At 44.0% G+C, this 15814-nt stretch overlaps 1 protein-coding gene across 4 annotated transcripts in view; it reads right to left on the reverse strand.

The window, feature by feature from the left end:
- The window catches only part of NDE1 (nudE neurodevelopment protein 1), a 55826-nt gene that overhangs the window by 37605 nt on the left and 2407 nt on the right, over positions 1 to 15814 (reverse strand). For all 4 annotated transcript variants that reach the window (XR_010934936.1, XR_010934935.1, XM_067706557.1 and 1 more), the window contains exons 2-4: positions 10854 to 10979; positions 9671 to 9824; positions 4848 to 4996 (exon numbers count right to left, since the gene is read on the reverse strand). Coding sequence is in view for 2 of the 4 variants with exons in the window: in XM_067706557.1 (XP_067562658.1) it covers positions 4848 to 4996; positions 9671 to 9824; positions 10854 to 10936 (386 nt within the window). In the remaining 2 variants the exon portion in view is untranslated. The remainder of the gene's footprint in view (positions 1 to 4847; positions 4997 to 9670; positions 9825 to 10853; positions 10980 to 15814) is intronic.

Consider the following 15814-nt stretch of genomic DNA (forward strand, 5'->3'; position numbering starts at 1 on the left):
CCTCCCGTTACGGAGCACAGCCTCCGGACGCGCAGGCTCAGCGGCCATGGCTCACAGGCCTAGCCGCTCCGCGGCATGTGGGATCTTCCCAGATCGGGGCACGAACCTGCGTCCCCTGCATCGGCAGGCGGACTCTCAACCGCTGCGTCACCAGGGAAGCCCACATAGACAATTTTTTAAAAATTAGATTAAATCAATTTTAATCTTCGTTGAACTTTTTGGCATCTTGGCATTCACATATTAAACAAAATACCCTTTAAGGAATATATTTACTTTTTAGTTAATTCAGTTAGGCCTGGAGTCTTTCAAGTTTATCCTTTCACAAGGTCATCTCCTTCCTCAGTTAAAAGTGAGTCATTTGGTTTTACGGATGTATAGTTGGAGAGACCAAAATAAGCAAATAGCTGATGGTGCTGAGAAATTACCATTCTTGCTGGAGACTGTCAAATTTTCCATATATAACTATTAAAATTTTATAATGAAATTGTAAATTGTAATGTTTTAAAGTTTTTTTTTAACATAACTTCAGTATTCCAGAACTTTATTTGTTCTATAATGATGATCTAGGTCTCTATCACATCTGATTTTAATATTCAACTATTCAGCATCTGGCTAAAATGTGAATCCAATGCATCTTCAGGAGAGAGAAAGAAAGAAAGGAAACATAAAAATACAAGAAGAAAACATAGGCTAATTGCTTTATAAACGTGGGACTGCAGATAAATTTGCCTACACAGAAATCCAAATAACTTTCAATAGTAACATATGCAATAGACAAAGATGGAAGACAAATGACAAACTCGTAACATTTTCAATTCGTATCATAAACAAATATATAAACATCTCCTAGAAACTGATGAGAAAAAACAACCAGCAATCCAGTATGAAAACAGGCAAGAAGACAGAGTTCACAGAAAAAGAAATAAAACAGTTATTAAATATATGAAAAGGAACTCAAGATCACTCATACTTCAGAAATGTACCTATTTGTCACCTATTAGATTGGCAGAAATCCAAAGTCTAAAAAACACTGTTTAGTGAAGCTATTTGGAAAATGGAGACTTACTCACATAGGTGCTGGGAATGGAAATTGGTATAAGTGTAGAGAACAACTGGGCAAAAACTATCAAAACACATATGCATACATCCTTTGACCCAAGAATTCCACTTCTGGGAATTTATTCTACAGATATACATCTATGCAAGCAATGCATATCATTCACTACAGCAACCCGTATCACTGCAAAAGAAAGGAAATGCAGCAAATATCCAGCCGTGGGGGGGATGGATAAATAATTATGTATCATACAATACCAACCATACAATAAAATATTATGCACTTGGAAAAAACCAACAACAAAGAATCCTCTGTGTCCTACTACAGAATGACCTCCAAAACCTATTACGTGACAAAGCAAGATGTACAATAGTACATACATTCTGTATACAGAATGCTCTTTTGTGGGGAAAAAAACGGGGCGGGGGAAATAATACAAATTTCTATTTGAATTTGAATTTTAAAACTCTACCCCTTTGTATGTTATTTTTGAATCACATGAATGTACTATCTCTTTGTGATAGACTGCATTATTGGTCCCAATTCTTCATCCTCCCTGTAGCCACACCCTTGCTTTGGCCTCATTGTGGGTGGAATGTACCTTCCCACCCCTTGACAGGGCTTGGCCGTGTGACTTGCTTTCATCAATGATATATGGGTAGAAATGATCGTAAGCCAGTGGCTTGCCAAAAATCAGAAAATACTACAAAGCCACAGGAACCAAGTCATTATGGTGTTGGTAGTAATTCACAAATTGCACGTTAGACAAAAAAGAAAGAAGAATCCTGAATTAGATTCCAGAATATACAGTCAGTCCTCCATATCTGTAGGTTGCATATCCTTGGACTCAACCAACTACAAATCAAAATTATTCAGGAAAAAAAAATCCAGAAAGTTCCAAAAAGCAAAACTTGAATTTACCACTCACTGGCAACTATTTATACAGATTTTAGATTGTATTAGGTATTATAATTAGACATAATTTAAAGTGTATGGGAAGATGCACATAGGTTATATGCAAATGCTACACCATTTCATACAAGAGATTTGAGCATCCACAAATTTTAGTACCCTCAAGGGTCCTGGAACCAATCCCCCATGGATACCAAGGAACAACTGTATGGCAGGTTAACAAATGACAGAGATGCGTTCAATTCAGTGGAAAAAAGATGGAGTGTTTAACACATAGTACTGGCACAAGTGGCTATCTACCTAATGAAAATAAAATGGGACACATATACTAGGTACAAAAATAAATTCCAGGTAGATTAAAAGCATAAGTTAAAACAATTAATAAAAAAATCTTGCAAAAAAATTAAGAGAATACACGCATAATCAAACGATCAAGGAGATGTCCCTAGTGAAGTCTGGAAACCTAGAAGCTATAAAAGACATAATTGAAAAAAAAAAAAGACATAATTGATGACCCCAAAATGAAAAATATTTGTATGAAAATTGATACCACAAAGTCAACAGACAAAAGATTATTTGTAAAAAATATTTTTCAATGTGGGACAAAAGATGAGCAGCAAAAATACACAAAGAACTCTTACAAACTGATTTAAAAAAAAAAAAGGAGGTCCCACTTCTGGTAATAATAAGGTAGCTTGTATCAGACCAAACATCCTATAGATTACAACTACAAACTCTGGGTGAAACGAGAAAAACAATGATCTGAAGGCACTGGCAAAAACTGGAAGGGAGACAACACTTGGAAGAGAGACACCACTTGGAAGAAGGAACAGCAGTGGCTGAATTCTGTATCTTATAAGCTTTGTGTCTATAGCTCCAGTGATAAAAAAAAAAAATCCACCACCTTGGCGGAATGCCAAATTCTGCATATATAACTCTTCCTACACCTCTGGCTGACCCCCGAACCATGCATGTGCATGGCAGACTTGAAGCAGCCTCGTTAAAAGCGTCAAACGGATTTCACCTACTACCCATCAAAGGGAGACAGAGTTTGGAGTTTGAGTTCAGCCTACTTAACAAACAAATTAGAAACATAACAGAATCCATAGTTTCTGCAACACATCATTCATAATGTCCAGAATATAATCCAAAATTACTAGACATTGGAAAAGCAAGAAAATGTGACCCAAACTCAGTAGAAAAGGCAATCACTGGAACATCTAACATCTGAGATAACCCAGATGTTAGAATTAGCAGAAAAGGATCTTAAAGAAAGTTGTTATAACTATCTCAAGGATGCAAACAAAGAAATATCTGTAGAGGACTAGGAAATTCTAGATCTTAAATATCTAAAATAAAACATTATTGGAACTGGCTTAACAGCAGATTGGAGGAGGGAAGAAAGAGTCAGTGAACTTGAAACCAGATCAATAGAAATGATCTAATTTGAGGAACCAAGACAAACAAAATTAGGAAAAGATATGAACAGAGCCTAAGAGACCTGTGTGACAATATCAAAAGGACATGGGACACAACGTGTGTAGTTGGTGCCCCAGAAGGGCAGGAAAGAAAGAACAGCGCAGCAAAAATCTTTGAGGAAATAATGACCAAAGTTAAATTTGGCAAAAGACAAATTTACAGACCAAAGTGCCCAGCAAACCCCTAACAGGATAAATACATACAAAATCTAGGCACATCACAAATTGCTAAAAACCAAAAATAAAGAGAAATTCTGAGAGCAGCCAGAGAAAAACACCATATTATATACAGGGGAGTGACTATTCAAATGACCACTAACTTCTGACCTCCAGCAAGGAGACCAGAAGACAACAGAACATCTTTAACGTGCTGAAAGAAAAAAAACACCTGTCAACCTGGAATTCCACATCCAGTGGAAATATCCTTTAAGAATGAAGGCAAAAGAAAGACATTTTCAGATAAACTAAAGCGAGAAGAATTCACCATCAGCAGACCTGCACCACAAGAAACCCTAAGGGAAGTTCTTCAAGCTGAAGGGAAATGATAACCAGAGGGAAACTTCAAGAAGGAATGAACCAGAAACTGTAAATCTGTGGGTAAATATAAAAGGCTATCTTACTCTCTTACCTTCTCGCATTACGGCTATCACATAAAGTTCAAGGATGGTAAGTGAAACTCTAAGGTTGCAAGGCCGTTGTATTTGGTACATTATTAATGAAGTAGACTGAAAAGTTGAGCGTGTGTATTGGGGTCCCTAAAGCAACCGCAAAAAAGAATGCAAGGAGCTGTGGGTGCAGTGCCAAGGGCCCGTGTCTCAACAGGAGTGTGGGGCATGTGCACAATTGTCCACACTGATGAAACTGTATACTTCTTAAGATCTGTGTGTATCGCTGTATGTAATTTATATCTAAATCTTTAAAAAAAAAGTTTTCTTAAGAAAAATAATAAGTGCCTGGCTCAGAGTAGATATTCAATAACTTATTTATTATTGTTAGTATTCTGCTAAACTTCAGAACATCAGTTTAAGAAATACTGTCCTATCTTAGGGCCTATTTCCTGAGCACATGCTTGTCCTTCTGCCTGGAATGTTCTCACCCCACACTCCTCCCCTAGGAAGAGTGAAAATGCCTAGGCATCCCTCAGTCTTAGCCTAAATGGCATTTCCTTTGGGAAGCCTTGCCTAATATTCTCCCAGCAATGGACAAATTAATATAATCAATTACATGCTCCCACAGCACCCTGGACTTGCAGCACTTGCTGCCTGTTGCCCATTTCCTATGAGGCTGTAGGACCCACAAGGGCACTGGCTCTGCTCAGTGCTGAATTCTCTACCCTCAGCACGGTGCCTGGTACCCAGAGACAAAAGGCTCCCAAACCTCTTTTCTCCTTCCCAACGTACCGTTTGGCTCTTTCCAGGTCATCATTGGCTTGCTCCAGCTCTCTGATGTATTTCTGAAGTTGATCTTTAATGGCTTTTGTCTGGGCAAGGTCATCCTCTAAGGCTGAGATCTGCCGGTAGCCTTCAGAATGCTGCGTTTCAAACTTCTCCTGAAGGACAGAATCAACACTGAGTGAATGATTTAAGACTCCCGACGAGGATGTTTATCTCCCTTCCCTGTCATCTCCTTAGGACATTGAAGGTTAATCCTGGGACATAACCCTCTCCGTTGCAGTGAATGTGTGTTGTCCCTAGCTGCTGAGCAGCCATTCCTCCCCCTCTGCACAGCCCACCGGCACGCCAATTTCTTTATAATTAATTTATTTTTATTATTTATTTATTTATTTTTGGCTGTTGGGTCTTCGTTGCTGTGTGTGGGCTTTCTCTAGTTGCGGCGAGCAGGGGCTACTCTTCGTTGCAGTGCGCGGGCTTCAGTAGTTGTGGCTCGCGGGCTCTAGAGTGCAGGCTCAGTAGTTGTGGCTCACAGGCTTAGTTGCTCCACAGCATGTGGGATTCTTCCCGGACCAGGGCTCGAACTCATGTCCCCTGCACCGGCAGGCGGATTCTTAACCACTGCACCACCAGGGAAGTCCCACGCCAATTTCTTTAGGGGATTTCTCTCTCTCTTATTCTAGGATCTTTGTGGGACCAGCCTTCCCATCACACTCACTCAGGAAGCCAGAGGACAAGCCTAAGCTCAGTCAGGAGAACCTTCTGTCCACAGACATGGACTCTTAAGCAAATGAGGGATGATGGGGGGAACAGGGGGCCATCAAGCTGTCAAGTCCCGAGTGCTTCCTGAGCATCTTATACCCTGCCCCCTCCCACACTGGTCCCTGCAGCCTCTGGTATCAAGCAGCCCCCAACTATCTTCAAAGCAATCATTTTGTGCAAGGTGTCCACAGCCACAGAAAGCCTCATAAACCTCTCCAAGCCTGATCCACAAGGGCAATACCGATGCACTTCACATGATATCCCTGGATTACAGACAGAATAGCAGGAATCACAATGACTTCGTTGCCTGTGCCTCACAGTCAGATCAGGACATCATGGACTCAGTTTGACAACTGTTCTGACTTTGTGACCCAGGACACTCTCCCTGTGGCGTGGGGGAGTTAGGAACTTCTGGGCCTCTGAGGAGGGAGAGAGAGAAGGGAGGGAGGGAAAGGGAGGCAGGAGGGAAGGGAAGAAGGAAAAAAACAAAACTGTTGTTTTTACCAAAAGAAGTTTAGTGTGATCTAGCTGGTGCTTTCCAAGGCAAGGCACAGCCCAGATGACGCCTCAACAACCTGCTGCTGCCCAGCTATGGCAGCTAACATTTGCCGCAGGTCTACTGTGCGCCAGCCTCTGGGCTCAGGACGCTGTTTTTGTTGCCTCATTTAACGCCATTTCAGAGACATGGGAACTGAGGCTCAGTCACTTCGTCAGCCCAAAGTCAACTGGAAGCACGTGACCGGGCCAAGATCCATCCCGGCCACCTGGGCTTGCGCTCTTAGAACTACTACGCTAAACTGCCCTCAACCACTTCCATCCAGGTCACACGGGAACTGATCACATGTACGCGTGCGCGCGCGCGCGCGCGCGCGCGCACACACACACACACACACACACACACTCACTCACTCACTCACTCACTCCGGCTCTGGCTCCTCTCTCTAATTACTTTCCATCATCAAACACCCTTACCACCTTTCCTTCATCTACAAACATGAAAGAAAACACTCACTTCCCACAGGAAAGGCCCAAGTCTAATTAGAAAGTTAGAAAAACAGGCCAACTCCTCTTCTTGAGTCAGTCGAGTAAACAAAGCTGTTGCTAGAAACAGTCTGGAGGCGCTGGGGAGAGTGATGTAATGGTGACCAGGCCAGAGAGGCGTGGCCAGAGCCATGGTGAAAGAAGAAGGTCCACAGAACAGGCAGATTATTTACAAGGCGAGGACAGGGAGGGGTGTCACATCCTTACGCTGCTCTGTCTCCTCTGATACTGTTTCCTGGCTACGAGCACAGGAAGTGTCTTGGCTCAGACAAGCAGGGGCAGACCAGGCCCAGGCACAGGCGAATTCCCAGGCGTGGCTCTGACGGCTTCCCACCCTTGATTTGGGTGCCTCCCCAAATAAAACAGGAGGGTACAGGATCCTAGGTCACTAACCTAAGTTCCAACACAGGTTCCAAGAAGACGCAGTTACTGGGCTTGTCCACCAGCATAAGGATTCAAATGTTGTCCTTTGAACTTGGGGACATGAAAAGCTGTTGCGCTTTCATTTGGGGCTAATTATAATAAACTGTCAGCTGATGGAGGCATCAATAGATGCTCTGTTGGATCCCTTACAAGCGTTTTTATTCAACTTGCAATGAATAAGCCACTGTCAAGGAGTCTGACTCAGTTGAAGACTTTCCTCTTAGGTGACAGAAGTATGTGCTGGGGGCAGTTCTTCACTCCAAGGTAGTTCTGTTTCCTCGCCTGCTCCACACACTGTGTCTCATGAACCTGCCATGTGGTTGTAATGAAGAGGTCTTCTGCCGGTTCAATGGCTCAGTCTGGAAGTGGTTAATTACTTAGCAACTGCATGATATTTAGTCAGCACATCCTCCTACCCTCTCCAAACGATGGTTCATACCACTAGTCTTCCCATCCCTGAGCTCCCTTCAGTGTAAGGGCTGTAAAGATTCCCCAGTGCCTAGGGCAGGGGCCAGGCTGTTAACAAAATGAGTGACGTGGGCCACGTGTAAGCAGCAAAAGACACTCAGTCCCCGGTGTCAAGAGTTGGGGGGGAAAGGACAGAAGTGGGGACCAGGGCAAACTGGAGAAGGCTTGCTCTGTCTAAGCAACCACAACTCAGCTTTTTGCCGGTGTGGAAGAAGGCCGGCCTGGGGTAGCCAGATCCACCGAAGGAAGATCAAAGGAAGTCGGAAATCTAAGTTTTTACAAGAAGCCTCACAACTCTGAATGTTGATACTAAATATTAAAAAAAAAAAACCCACTAAAGATATAAATTTTACTATCAAAAGAACAAACCGTAAGCAAACCCTCACCTCTAGTTAACAGCCTACTGCAGTATTTACAGGGAAGTGTAGAGATGTCGGTGATTCACCTTGAAATGCATTGGGAAGATAGATTGATGGATGGACAGATATATAATAAAGTATGTAAGTATGGCAAAGGTCATCGGTAGAGCCCAGGTGGTGGATACAGGTGTTCACTGGAAAATTCTTTCAACCCTACTGTGTGCTTGAAAACTTTCATGATACAATGTTAAGTGAAAACCACTAAAGGCTTAAGCAAACAACATCTATGGGCCAGACTGACCTGTGGGTGGCCAGCTTGGGCTCTGTGGCCTATGCCGTAAAAGCTTAAGAGTCCACTGCTCAGTTTCTACGGTCTGTGTGGTCCGTCCTCTGCTACTCCTCACCCCTTGATCCCCAATCCATGTGCTGGCCCCGCTTTCTCCCATGTGCTAGTAAAGCCAGATTCCCAAGGTCCACTTGACAGTCATTCTTGCCCGTGTCTGTGGCAGTTCCATATTAACTCTTCATCAAACCCTTGTACGCCAAGTTGCTGGCTAGACAGACAGACACACACACACACACACACACCTTCAAACACCAGCTCAAGTCCCTCCCATCTCTTCCATGATGCTGTCTACAACCCGTGCAAATCTCTCTCAGGAGGATCTCATGGTCAGTACCACATAACTGAGCATCTTTTCACTAAGTGTTTCTGGCTGTCAGGTTTGTCTTCTCCGCAAAGCTTCCAGAGGGCAAGGGACACATCTCCTTCCACGTGCATCACACCTAGCCCTGGACTCACACTGCAAGGCCTTGGCTAGTTCTCCCAGTGGCTCATCAAAATATATGAGGAGCTTTGTTTTAAAAAGAAAAAAAAAAAAAAAAACAAGACATGCAGACATGCTGGGGCCCCACCTAGACTTCCTGAGAATGGGAATCTCAGGGCGGGGTGGGTCCAGGCCTGTCTGACATTTATGAAGCTGGCCAGGTGACCCTGCCGGGCAGTGAGGGCTGAGAGCTGTCCCTAGGCCACAGAGTTATACTTTGTGATCATCTGCTAAGCTCTACAGAAAGGCATTCTTTACCCTGCAGAGAAGCGGTTCTCCAGATACTTGGCAATGTCTGCAGATATTTTTGGTTGTCACAACCTGGGGGAGGGGGTGCTACTGGTATCTAGTGGGTGGAGACCAGGATGCTGTTAAACAGCCCACAGTGTGAAACTCGGCCCGCACAAGAGAATCATGTAGCTACCTTCAAATGTCAACAGTGCCCAGGTTGAGGAATCTGCTCTGTCCAACAGGACTTTCCATAATGATGGAGACATTCTACAGCCTCTCTGGCCCACAATGACACCCACTAGAGACGTGTGGCCTTTGAGCACTTGAAATATTGGCTAGTATGATTGAGGAATTAAATTTCTAGTTATTTTAATTAACTTAAATGTCAGTAGCCGCACGTGGCTAGGGGCGACAATTCTGGACAGCATAACCCTAGGCCTTATCACAATCAGCAATTCCAGAGACACTCCATACTCTAGAAGGGTCTACCTTCCATGTGCCTTGCAGGATTGTCACCAACAGCCAAGAATGGCTGTGGGACATGTGTGAGACCTGCCTCTCACAGAGCGCCTCCATCAGGGGCATAAAGAGTTCAAGTGTCACACACGCCCGGCAGGCCTGGGGGTGGGAGTGAGCCCGGGGCCAAGTCTGCAGGCTCCCTTTTCCAGTCACAACGCTGGGCACCATCCACACCTGCATGCGTCTCCTCTCACCCCCTCACCTTGATGGTTTCCAGCTCCATGCGAAGGCGGTTGTTTTCTGACAGCAGGTCCCTGTTCCTGGTTTCAATTTGTTGCAGCTGCGTCTCCAATTCAGCTTCATATTCTCGGCTTCCCTCCTGGAATTCTCGGAGTTCCTCTTGCGTGTTCTCTGCCCTACAGAATTCCCAGATGTTAGCTGATCATTTACTGAGCGCTTACATGCTGCTGTTATACATGTATCAGCTCTTTATTCAACTGCCTTTTGAGGCAGAAACTGTCATTGTCCTCATTATACAGATGAGAAGATGAGGTGACTTGTCTCAAGGTCAAACAAGTCAGAAACAGAGCTTGGGCCTGCCCCCAGGTGTGCCTGACTCCATAGCCCTTTCTTAACCAATTCACTCTCCACGCATTCATTCCACTTGTACTTTTTGGAGCCCAACATGTAGTAAGCACACTTTGGATTGTGTATTCTCTGATTTATTTGCAAGTAGAAACTGGACATAATACAAATGCTCACTCATCACACCACTATCATGGGTCCCTGCCCCATATCCCAAACGCCCAATTCTACCTTCTCAATCCTTAAAAGTCAAGGGATATCTTTTTTTTTTTTAACACCAAGCCTAAATTCTCTTTAAATCAAACTAAGCATAAAGAAATTAGAGGAGCCGGAATAAGACCTCCCTGGGTAGATTACAAGAGTCCATGAGAAATAAAAAGAAACAACGTTAAACACACACACACACACACACACACAGCTCCCAGATATGGGCACTGAAACACTGGTTTCAAATTTAAAGATCTGTAACAACCCATTTTGCTAGGCATAGGGAGTTCTTTCCCCACACACGAAGGGCAGACCAGATACAGCATCCAGGAGCTGATAAAACCCTGCCAGAAAATAAGCTGGGAAGTAGCACAGCCGTTTGATTAGGACCCTAGGCTTTGGGGTTCAAATTCCAGCTCTGCTATTCCCCTGGCTGTCTGACCTTGGGCAAGTTGACTTGCTTTCACTGAGGCTCAGTTTCCTCATTTGTAAAATGGGGTGAGAATGGTTTCTCCATGGAACAGTGTTGAGATTTAACTGAGATGATGTATGTTAAGCCCTTCACAGTGCCTGGCACATAGTAGGCCCACAATAAATGGTTGCTGCCATCACTATGGGAAGAAAAAAAGCAAGGTGAACTTTGGAGAACTGACCTCTGCTTGTAGGTCATAGCCAGGTTTTTCCAATAGTTAGCTTCTTCCTCCTCAGAGCTGAAAGTCTTTCCCGAGTCCTCCATTGTGAAAACAGGGGAAAAGATTACTATTCTTGTCTCATGATGTCTAGAAGAGAAAGTTTTAAAATTATTACCCACATCTGGTTAAACAGCTGATCTTTAATGGGGAAAAAAAATTCCTAGACTTTATGTTGGATTAAATGTGGCAAAAAACATTGCCAAAAAACTAAAACTAAACCCAGACAAAATACAGCCCACCTGCACATTACATTCCATGGATAAACCTACCAGTGGGCTTCCCTGGTGGCGCAGTGGTTAAGAATCTGCCTGCCAATGCAGGGGATGCGGGTTCAAGCCCTGGTCCGGGAAGATCCCACATGCTGCAGAACAAATAAGCCCGTGCGCCACAACTACTGAGCCTGCATTCTACAGCCCATGAGCCACAACTACTGAAGCCCGCGCGCCTAGAGCCCGTGCTCCGCAACAAGAGAAGCCACCCCAATGAGAAGCCCACGCACGGGAACTAGGCTCGCCACAACTAGAGAAAGCCCGCGTGCAGCAAAGAAGACCCAACGCAGCCAAAAATAAAATAAATAAATGTACTAAAAAAAAAAAACCTACCAGGACTTGCTGATTTATTACATTTGGGGGGGGAGGGGAGGAGAGGGGAGGATGTCTCACGGGTTCTAACTTAGGCAACCAGGTGCCACCACCATCCCCATCACCAGAGACAGAGAATCAGAAGGAAAAGTCTTTAGGGTGAGGGGATACTGAACCCAGCTTGGGACATTTTTAATTGGACGTGCCTGTGATACACCGAGATGCAACACTGGATCTGAAACTCGGGGTGAAGTCTAGGCTAACAATACAAATTTAAGAATCATGAGTTTGTAGCTGGTTCTTCCTTTTTTCTTGTGACAGAACCACGAGATAATTGACTGAGAACTATTTATGGATCTCTGAGGAGTGCCAGTGTCTGAAAGCTGGGAAGAGAAACAGTGATCAGAGACAGAGGAGAAACAAGTGAGAGAGATGAGAACCAAAAGAGTGAGCTGTCCCGGGAGTAGACGGTTTCAAGGGGAAAAAAGAGAACGTTCCACAATATCCAAGATGCAACAGAGAAGCTGGTAAGGTAAGGACTGGGAAATATCCACCCACAAGACTTGGCAAAATGTCGGTCACTGGTGATGTGAGCAAGAATGGTTTCAACACAGGGAGGAGGGATAAACAGGGTGGAGGAGTAACTAGGAGGTGAGGAAGAGGAAGTAGGTGGCATTTTGGAGAACTGGGTATGAGAAGAAAAGGAGACACATTAGACAGTAGCCAGAGGGAAGTGATGATAAGGGCCTGGACTCAGGATTCTGAGTTATCCAGAGCAGAGGTTAGGGAACAAATTTCTATTAACAGTTATCAGTCTATGGACTCCCGGCTGATAAAGCCTCTCAATGTAACAGCTTATTTTCTCAATTTATTTAAGACTCTGAGCTTCTCAAAAGGTCATTAGGAATCCAAATGAGATCTCTCCGAAGTCCCTTCTTCCCCTCAAGCTAGCTCATGGTTCTGTCTCTGGGGACAACAGAATGAACACAACCCCTCAATCTGCAAGACATAACTAACAAGCTGTGTATCTGGCTAAATATACAAATAATTCCACTAAATATGTCAGTGCTGACATGGACACAATCACCAACTTCTTTATCCCTGGTAGAAACTGAACAATGATACCTACATCCGAGCACAGTACTTACTGATAACTCTACATTTGTTAGGACCTGTATTCACACCTCTTCCTCCAAATTTCTCTCCCTTCCCTAATTCAGAGAAAACATGCCACGTCCCCACCCACTCCCTTCTGGGGAACAGAGCTTCTCCGAAAGCTTGACTAAAGCAGAGAAGCTGGATGGAGTAGAAAATTGTTAATTTGATTTTTTTTTTCCAGTCCATCATTCCTTCTTCCATCTTTCTGTAACAGCACCCCAACATTCCCTTGGGGAAATCAATTCTACACTCCTTCCATGGGGCTCAGATGGACTTGACATCATCTTCTGCATCTGGGAGAAGGCATGTGACTACTCATGCCTCCAGCATCATCGGTAACGGGCTCAGAGGTGGGCCTAACCCAAGCTGAACCAATGACAAGGATCAGCCTAATCCAAACTGAGCCAATGATTGGCTCAGGGGTGCACGTAACCCAAGCTGAGCCAATGAGTGTCCAGGCCCAGGCCTTTCGCAGAGCTATCAAGAAAGAAACTCTCTGGAGTTGTTAACTGTCCTTACTGTAGTAATTATTTCACAAAATATACGGCTCAAACCATCACATGCTACACCTTAAACTTACACAACGTTATATGTCAATTATATCTCCATAAAGCGCGGGGGGGAGGGAGGAGAAGAAACTCTTTCCATTAGGGTTCGTGGTGGTCATCTTGCTATCACAAGGGAGGAGCCTGCCTGAGAATGAAGCCAAAACAAAGGAAAGCAGGGCCAAGAAGTGGAGAGACTGGGTCCTGACAGTATCATTGGGACACCTGGGTCCAGTCATTCCTGATTTAAGGTTAGGAGAGATAATCAACTCCCTTTCTTGGTTGGACCAGTTAGGTCTGGATTTCTGCTACAAAAGAAGCCTAATTAACGTTTGGAGTGAAAGATCTTGTTTGCTGAAAGTACAAAGGATAGAGCACCTAGAGTGTAAATAACAGTAATTACCATGGTGACAGGTAAGGGTAAACCTAATTCTGGTAATCCTTGCTCAAGCCGCAAGCTTTAATGAGCCCAGAGCTCATCTAGTATGGGGTCACCAAACCAATGTCTATAGCGTTAAGAGACCAGAGCCCATGCAACTGTAACTGAGTGCTGTGTGGCCATTAATGATCATATTGAGGACAGTCTCAAATGCACGGTATGGGAGGAATTCTGTGTACAGGAGGGTGAGAAAGTGAGGAACTAGGAAAAATGAATGTACACTGACTTTTCCTGATGTTTGGAAACAGATCACGTCCAAGTTCAACGTAATGAGTCCCTGCCTACTTCTCTAAACATTTCCTACAGCCCTACCCCTCACTCGCTTACGCTGCAGCCACACTGCCTTCTTTCTGTTCCTTGAACACATCAAGCTTGCTCCCACTCAGGGTCTTTGAACTGGCTGTTTTCTCTGCCTGGAATGCTCTTCCCTCAGATCTCTGCTAGATTTCCTTCTTGCTGTTCAGATCACAGCTGAACTGTCTTCCCCAGAGAGACCTTATCTGAACATCCCACCAAATACCTCCTCCAGCCCTTCACTGTCATATTAACCCCTGCTTTGTTTTATTTCATCACTTTATGAGTTTTGTTTTTGTTTTATCTTCCCCCACTGGAATGTCAGTTTTGAGCACAGGGACCTTCACCATCTTACTTTTTTATTCCCAATTCCTTGAACAGTGCCTGGCATATAACAGGCTTTCAATAAATGCCTGTGGAAGGAACGAACACAGGGAAAGATAGAGACTAGCCACTCGCTGGAAGGGGATGTGAGCTTAAGGAAAAAAAGCAAGAGACCCTCTGCAGGCTAGTTTATAGTTTACTTCTGTAAATCCCTAAGATACTTAACAGGATGGGGAAAACCTTTCTCCCTCGGCACCTGAGTGGCATCTCATTAATGGGAAGGGGCTGGAGGACAGGGTGCCATGTTGGAAACTACCCCCTCCCCAGGTGTACATGATAAGGAGTATCTGATACAGTTACTGGAGTTTAATAACCTTCAACCTGCAATCTTACGACAGATGAGCTTTAGAAAAGGGCTCTTTATCACAGCCAGTGAGGCTTATAACTTAAGCCTCAGTAAAGAAATGAAATTGAGATGTTTTAGGAGGCGCTTCCACTGTGGCTCTAATTACAGCCCCTGCATTTTAAAAACACCCCTAGGGAAGAGAAAAACTATGCTAGAGGCTAAGAGGAAAGAAGTAACAGCTGAACCTCACTTTCTTATGAAACAGCATACTTAAAAACCTGACTTTTTTTTTGGCCATTTGAAAATGTCTCAGAAAGTTCTAATGTGCATTACTCCCTGCCACAGATAGCAGGTAAGACAACTGGCAAAGGTTCCCCTTTTCCAGCATTATTTACTAAATTTTATCATCACCTTCTAGTTGTGGTGTGTTAGGCATTTAATACATTATTTCCAAACAATTGACCCTCTTTAAGCTGCTTAACTGTAAGGGGTAGGTAGGCAAGGCAATCACCTGGTTTCTTAGGAAGCTAAAGCAGAAACATTGTATGCCTTGGCCATCTGCATAGGTGCAACAGAGTGGCAAACCAGACCCAAGTGCAAGGGAGTCTTTGAATTCAAATTCCAGATCTCCCTGGGGTTGCCAATAGACTGGAGGTCAGTTTCACTCTTTGGTCCATGCAGTCTTTTGAAAGGCACTGTGTCAGGCAGGTGTTAATGCTTGGTCACAGCATACACCACCTTGTACCCACTCTCTTAAAAGTGGATACTGCATTCATTTATTGCATCCGAGCCACAGGGATATGTCTTCCTAACTTGCGTTCTCAATACACCATGATGCCGTCATGCCCCAGTAGCTCTGTGGACAAACCTGATGGGTACCTCAAATGTATGTGCTACAGCATGCAAAAACTGGGATCAAGTGGTCCAGTAAGTACTTATTTTCTATTTTGGATAACTTAGATCTATTACTCTTACAAAAGTGTTTCAGCAAGTTTTTGGGGGGCGGCTATTTTCCATGATCAAACCTAACAGGAAAGTCTGAAAACACACTTGAGACACACACCTTTGATTTCAAAACTCTAGAAAAAACAAAGCCTTTCTCAGCTCTCCTCTGAGTGAAGAAAGCCAGCACAGCTGGTCAGGAGCAACACACATATATAAACCATCAGGAATTAACGGCCCTTCTCCACCCCAACCCCCATCCCTCCCAATCAAAACACATGGAAGAGCAGAAG

The sequence above is a fragment of the Pseudorca crassidens genome, chromosome 15 (genome assembly GCF_039906515.1).
Source record: "Pseudorca crassidens isolate mPseCra1 chromosome 15, mPseCra1.hap1, whole genome shotgun sequence".
NCBI classification, from domain to species: domain Eukaryota; kingdom Metazoa; phylum Chordata; class Mammalia; order Artiodactyla; family Delphinidae; genus Pseudorca; species Pseudorca crassidens.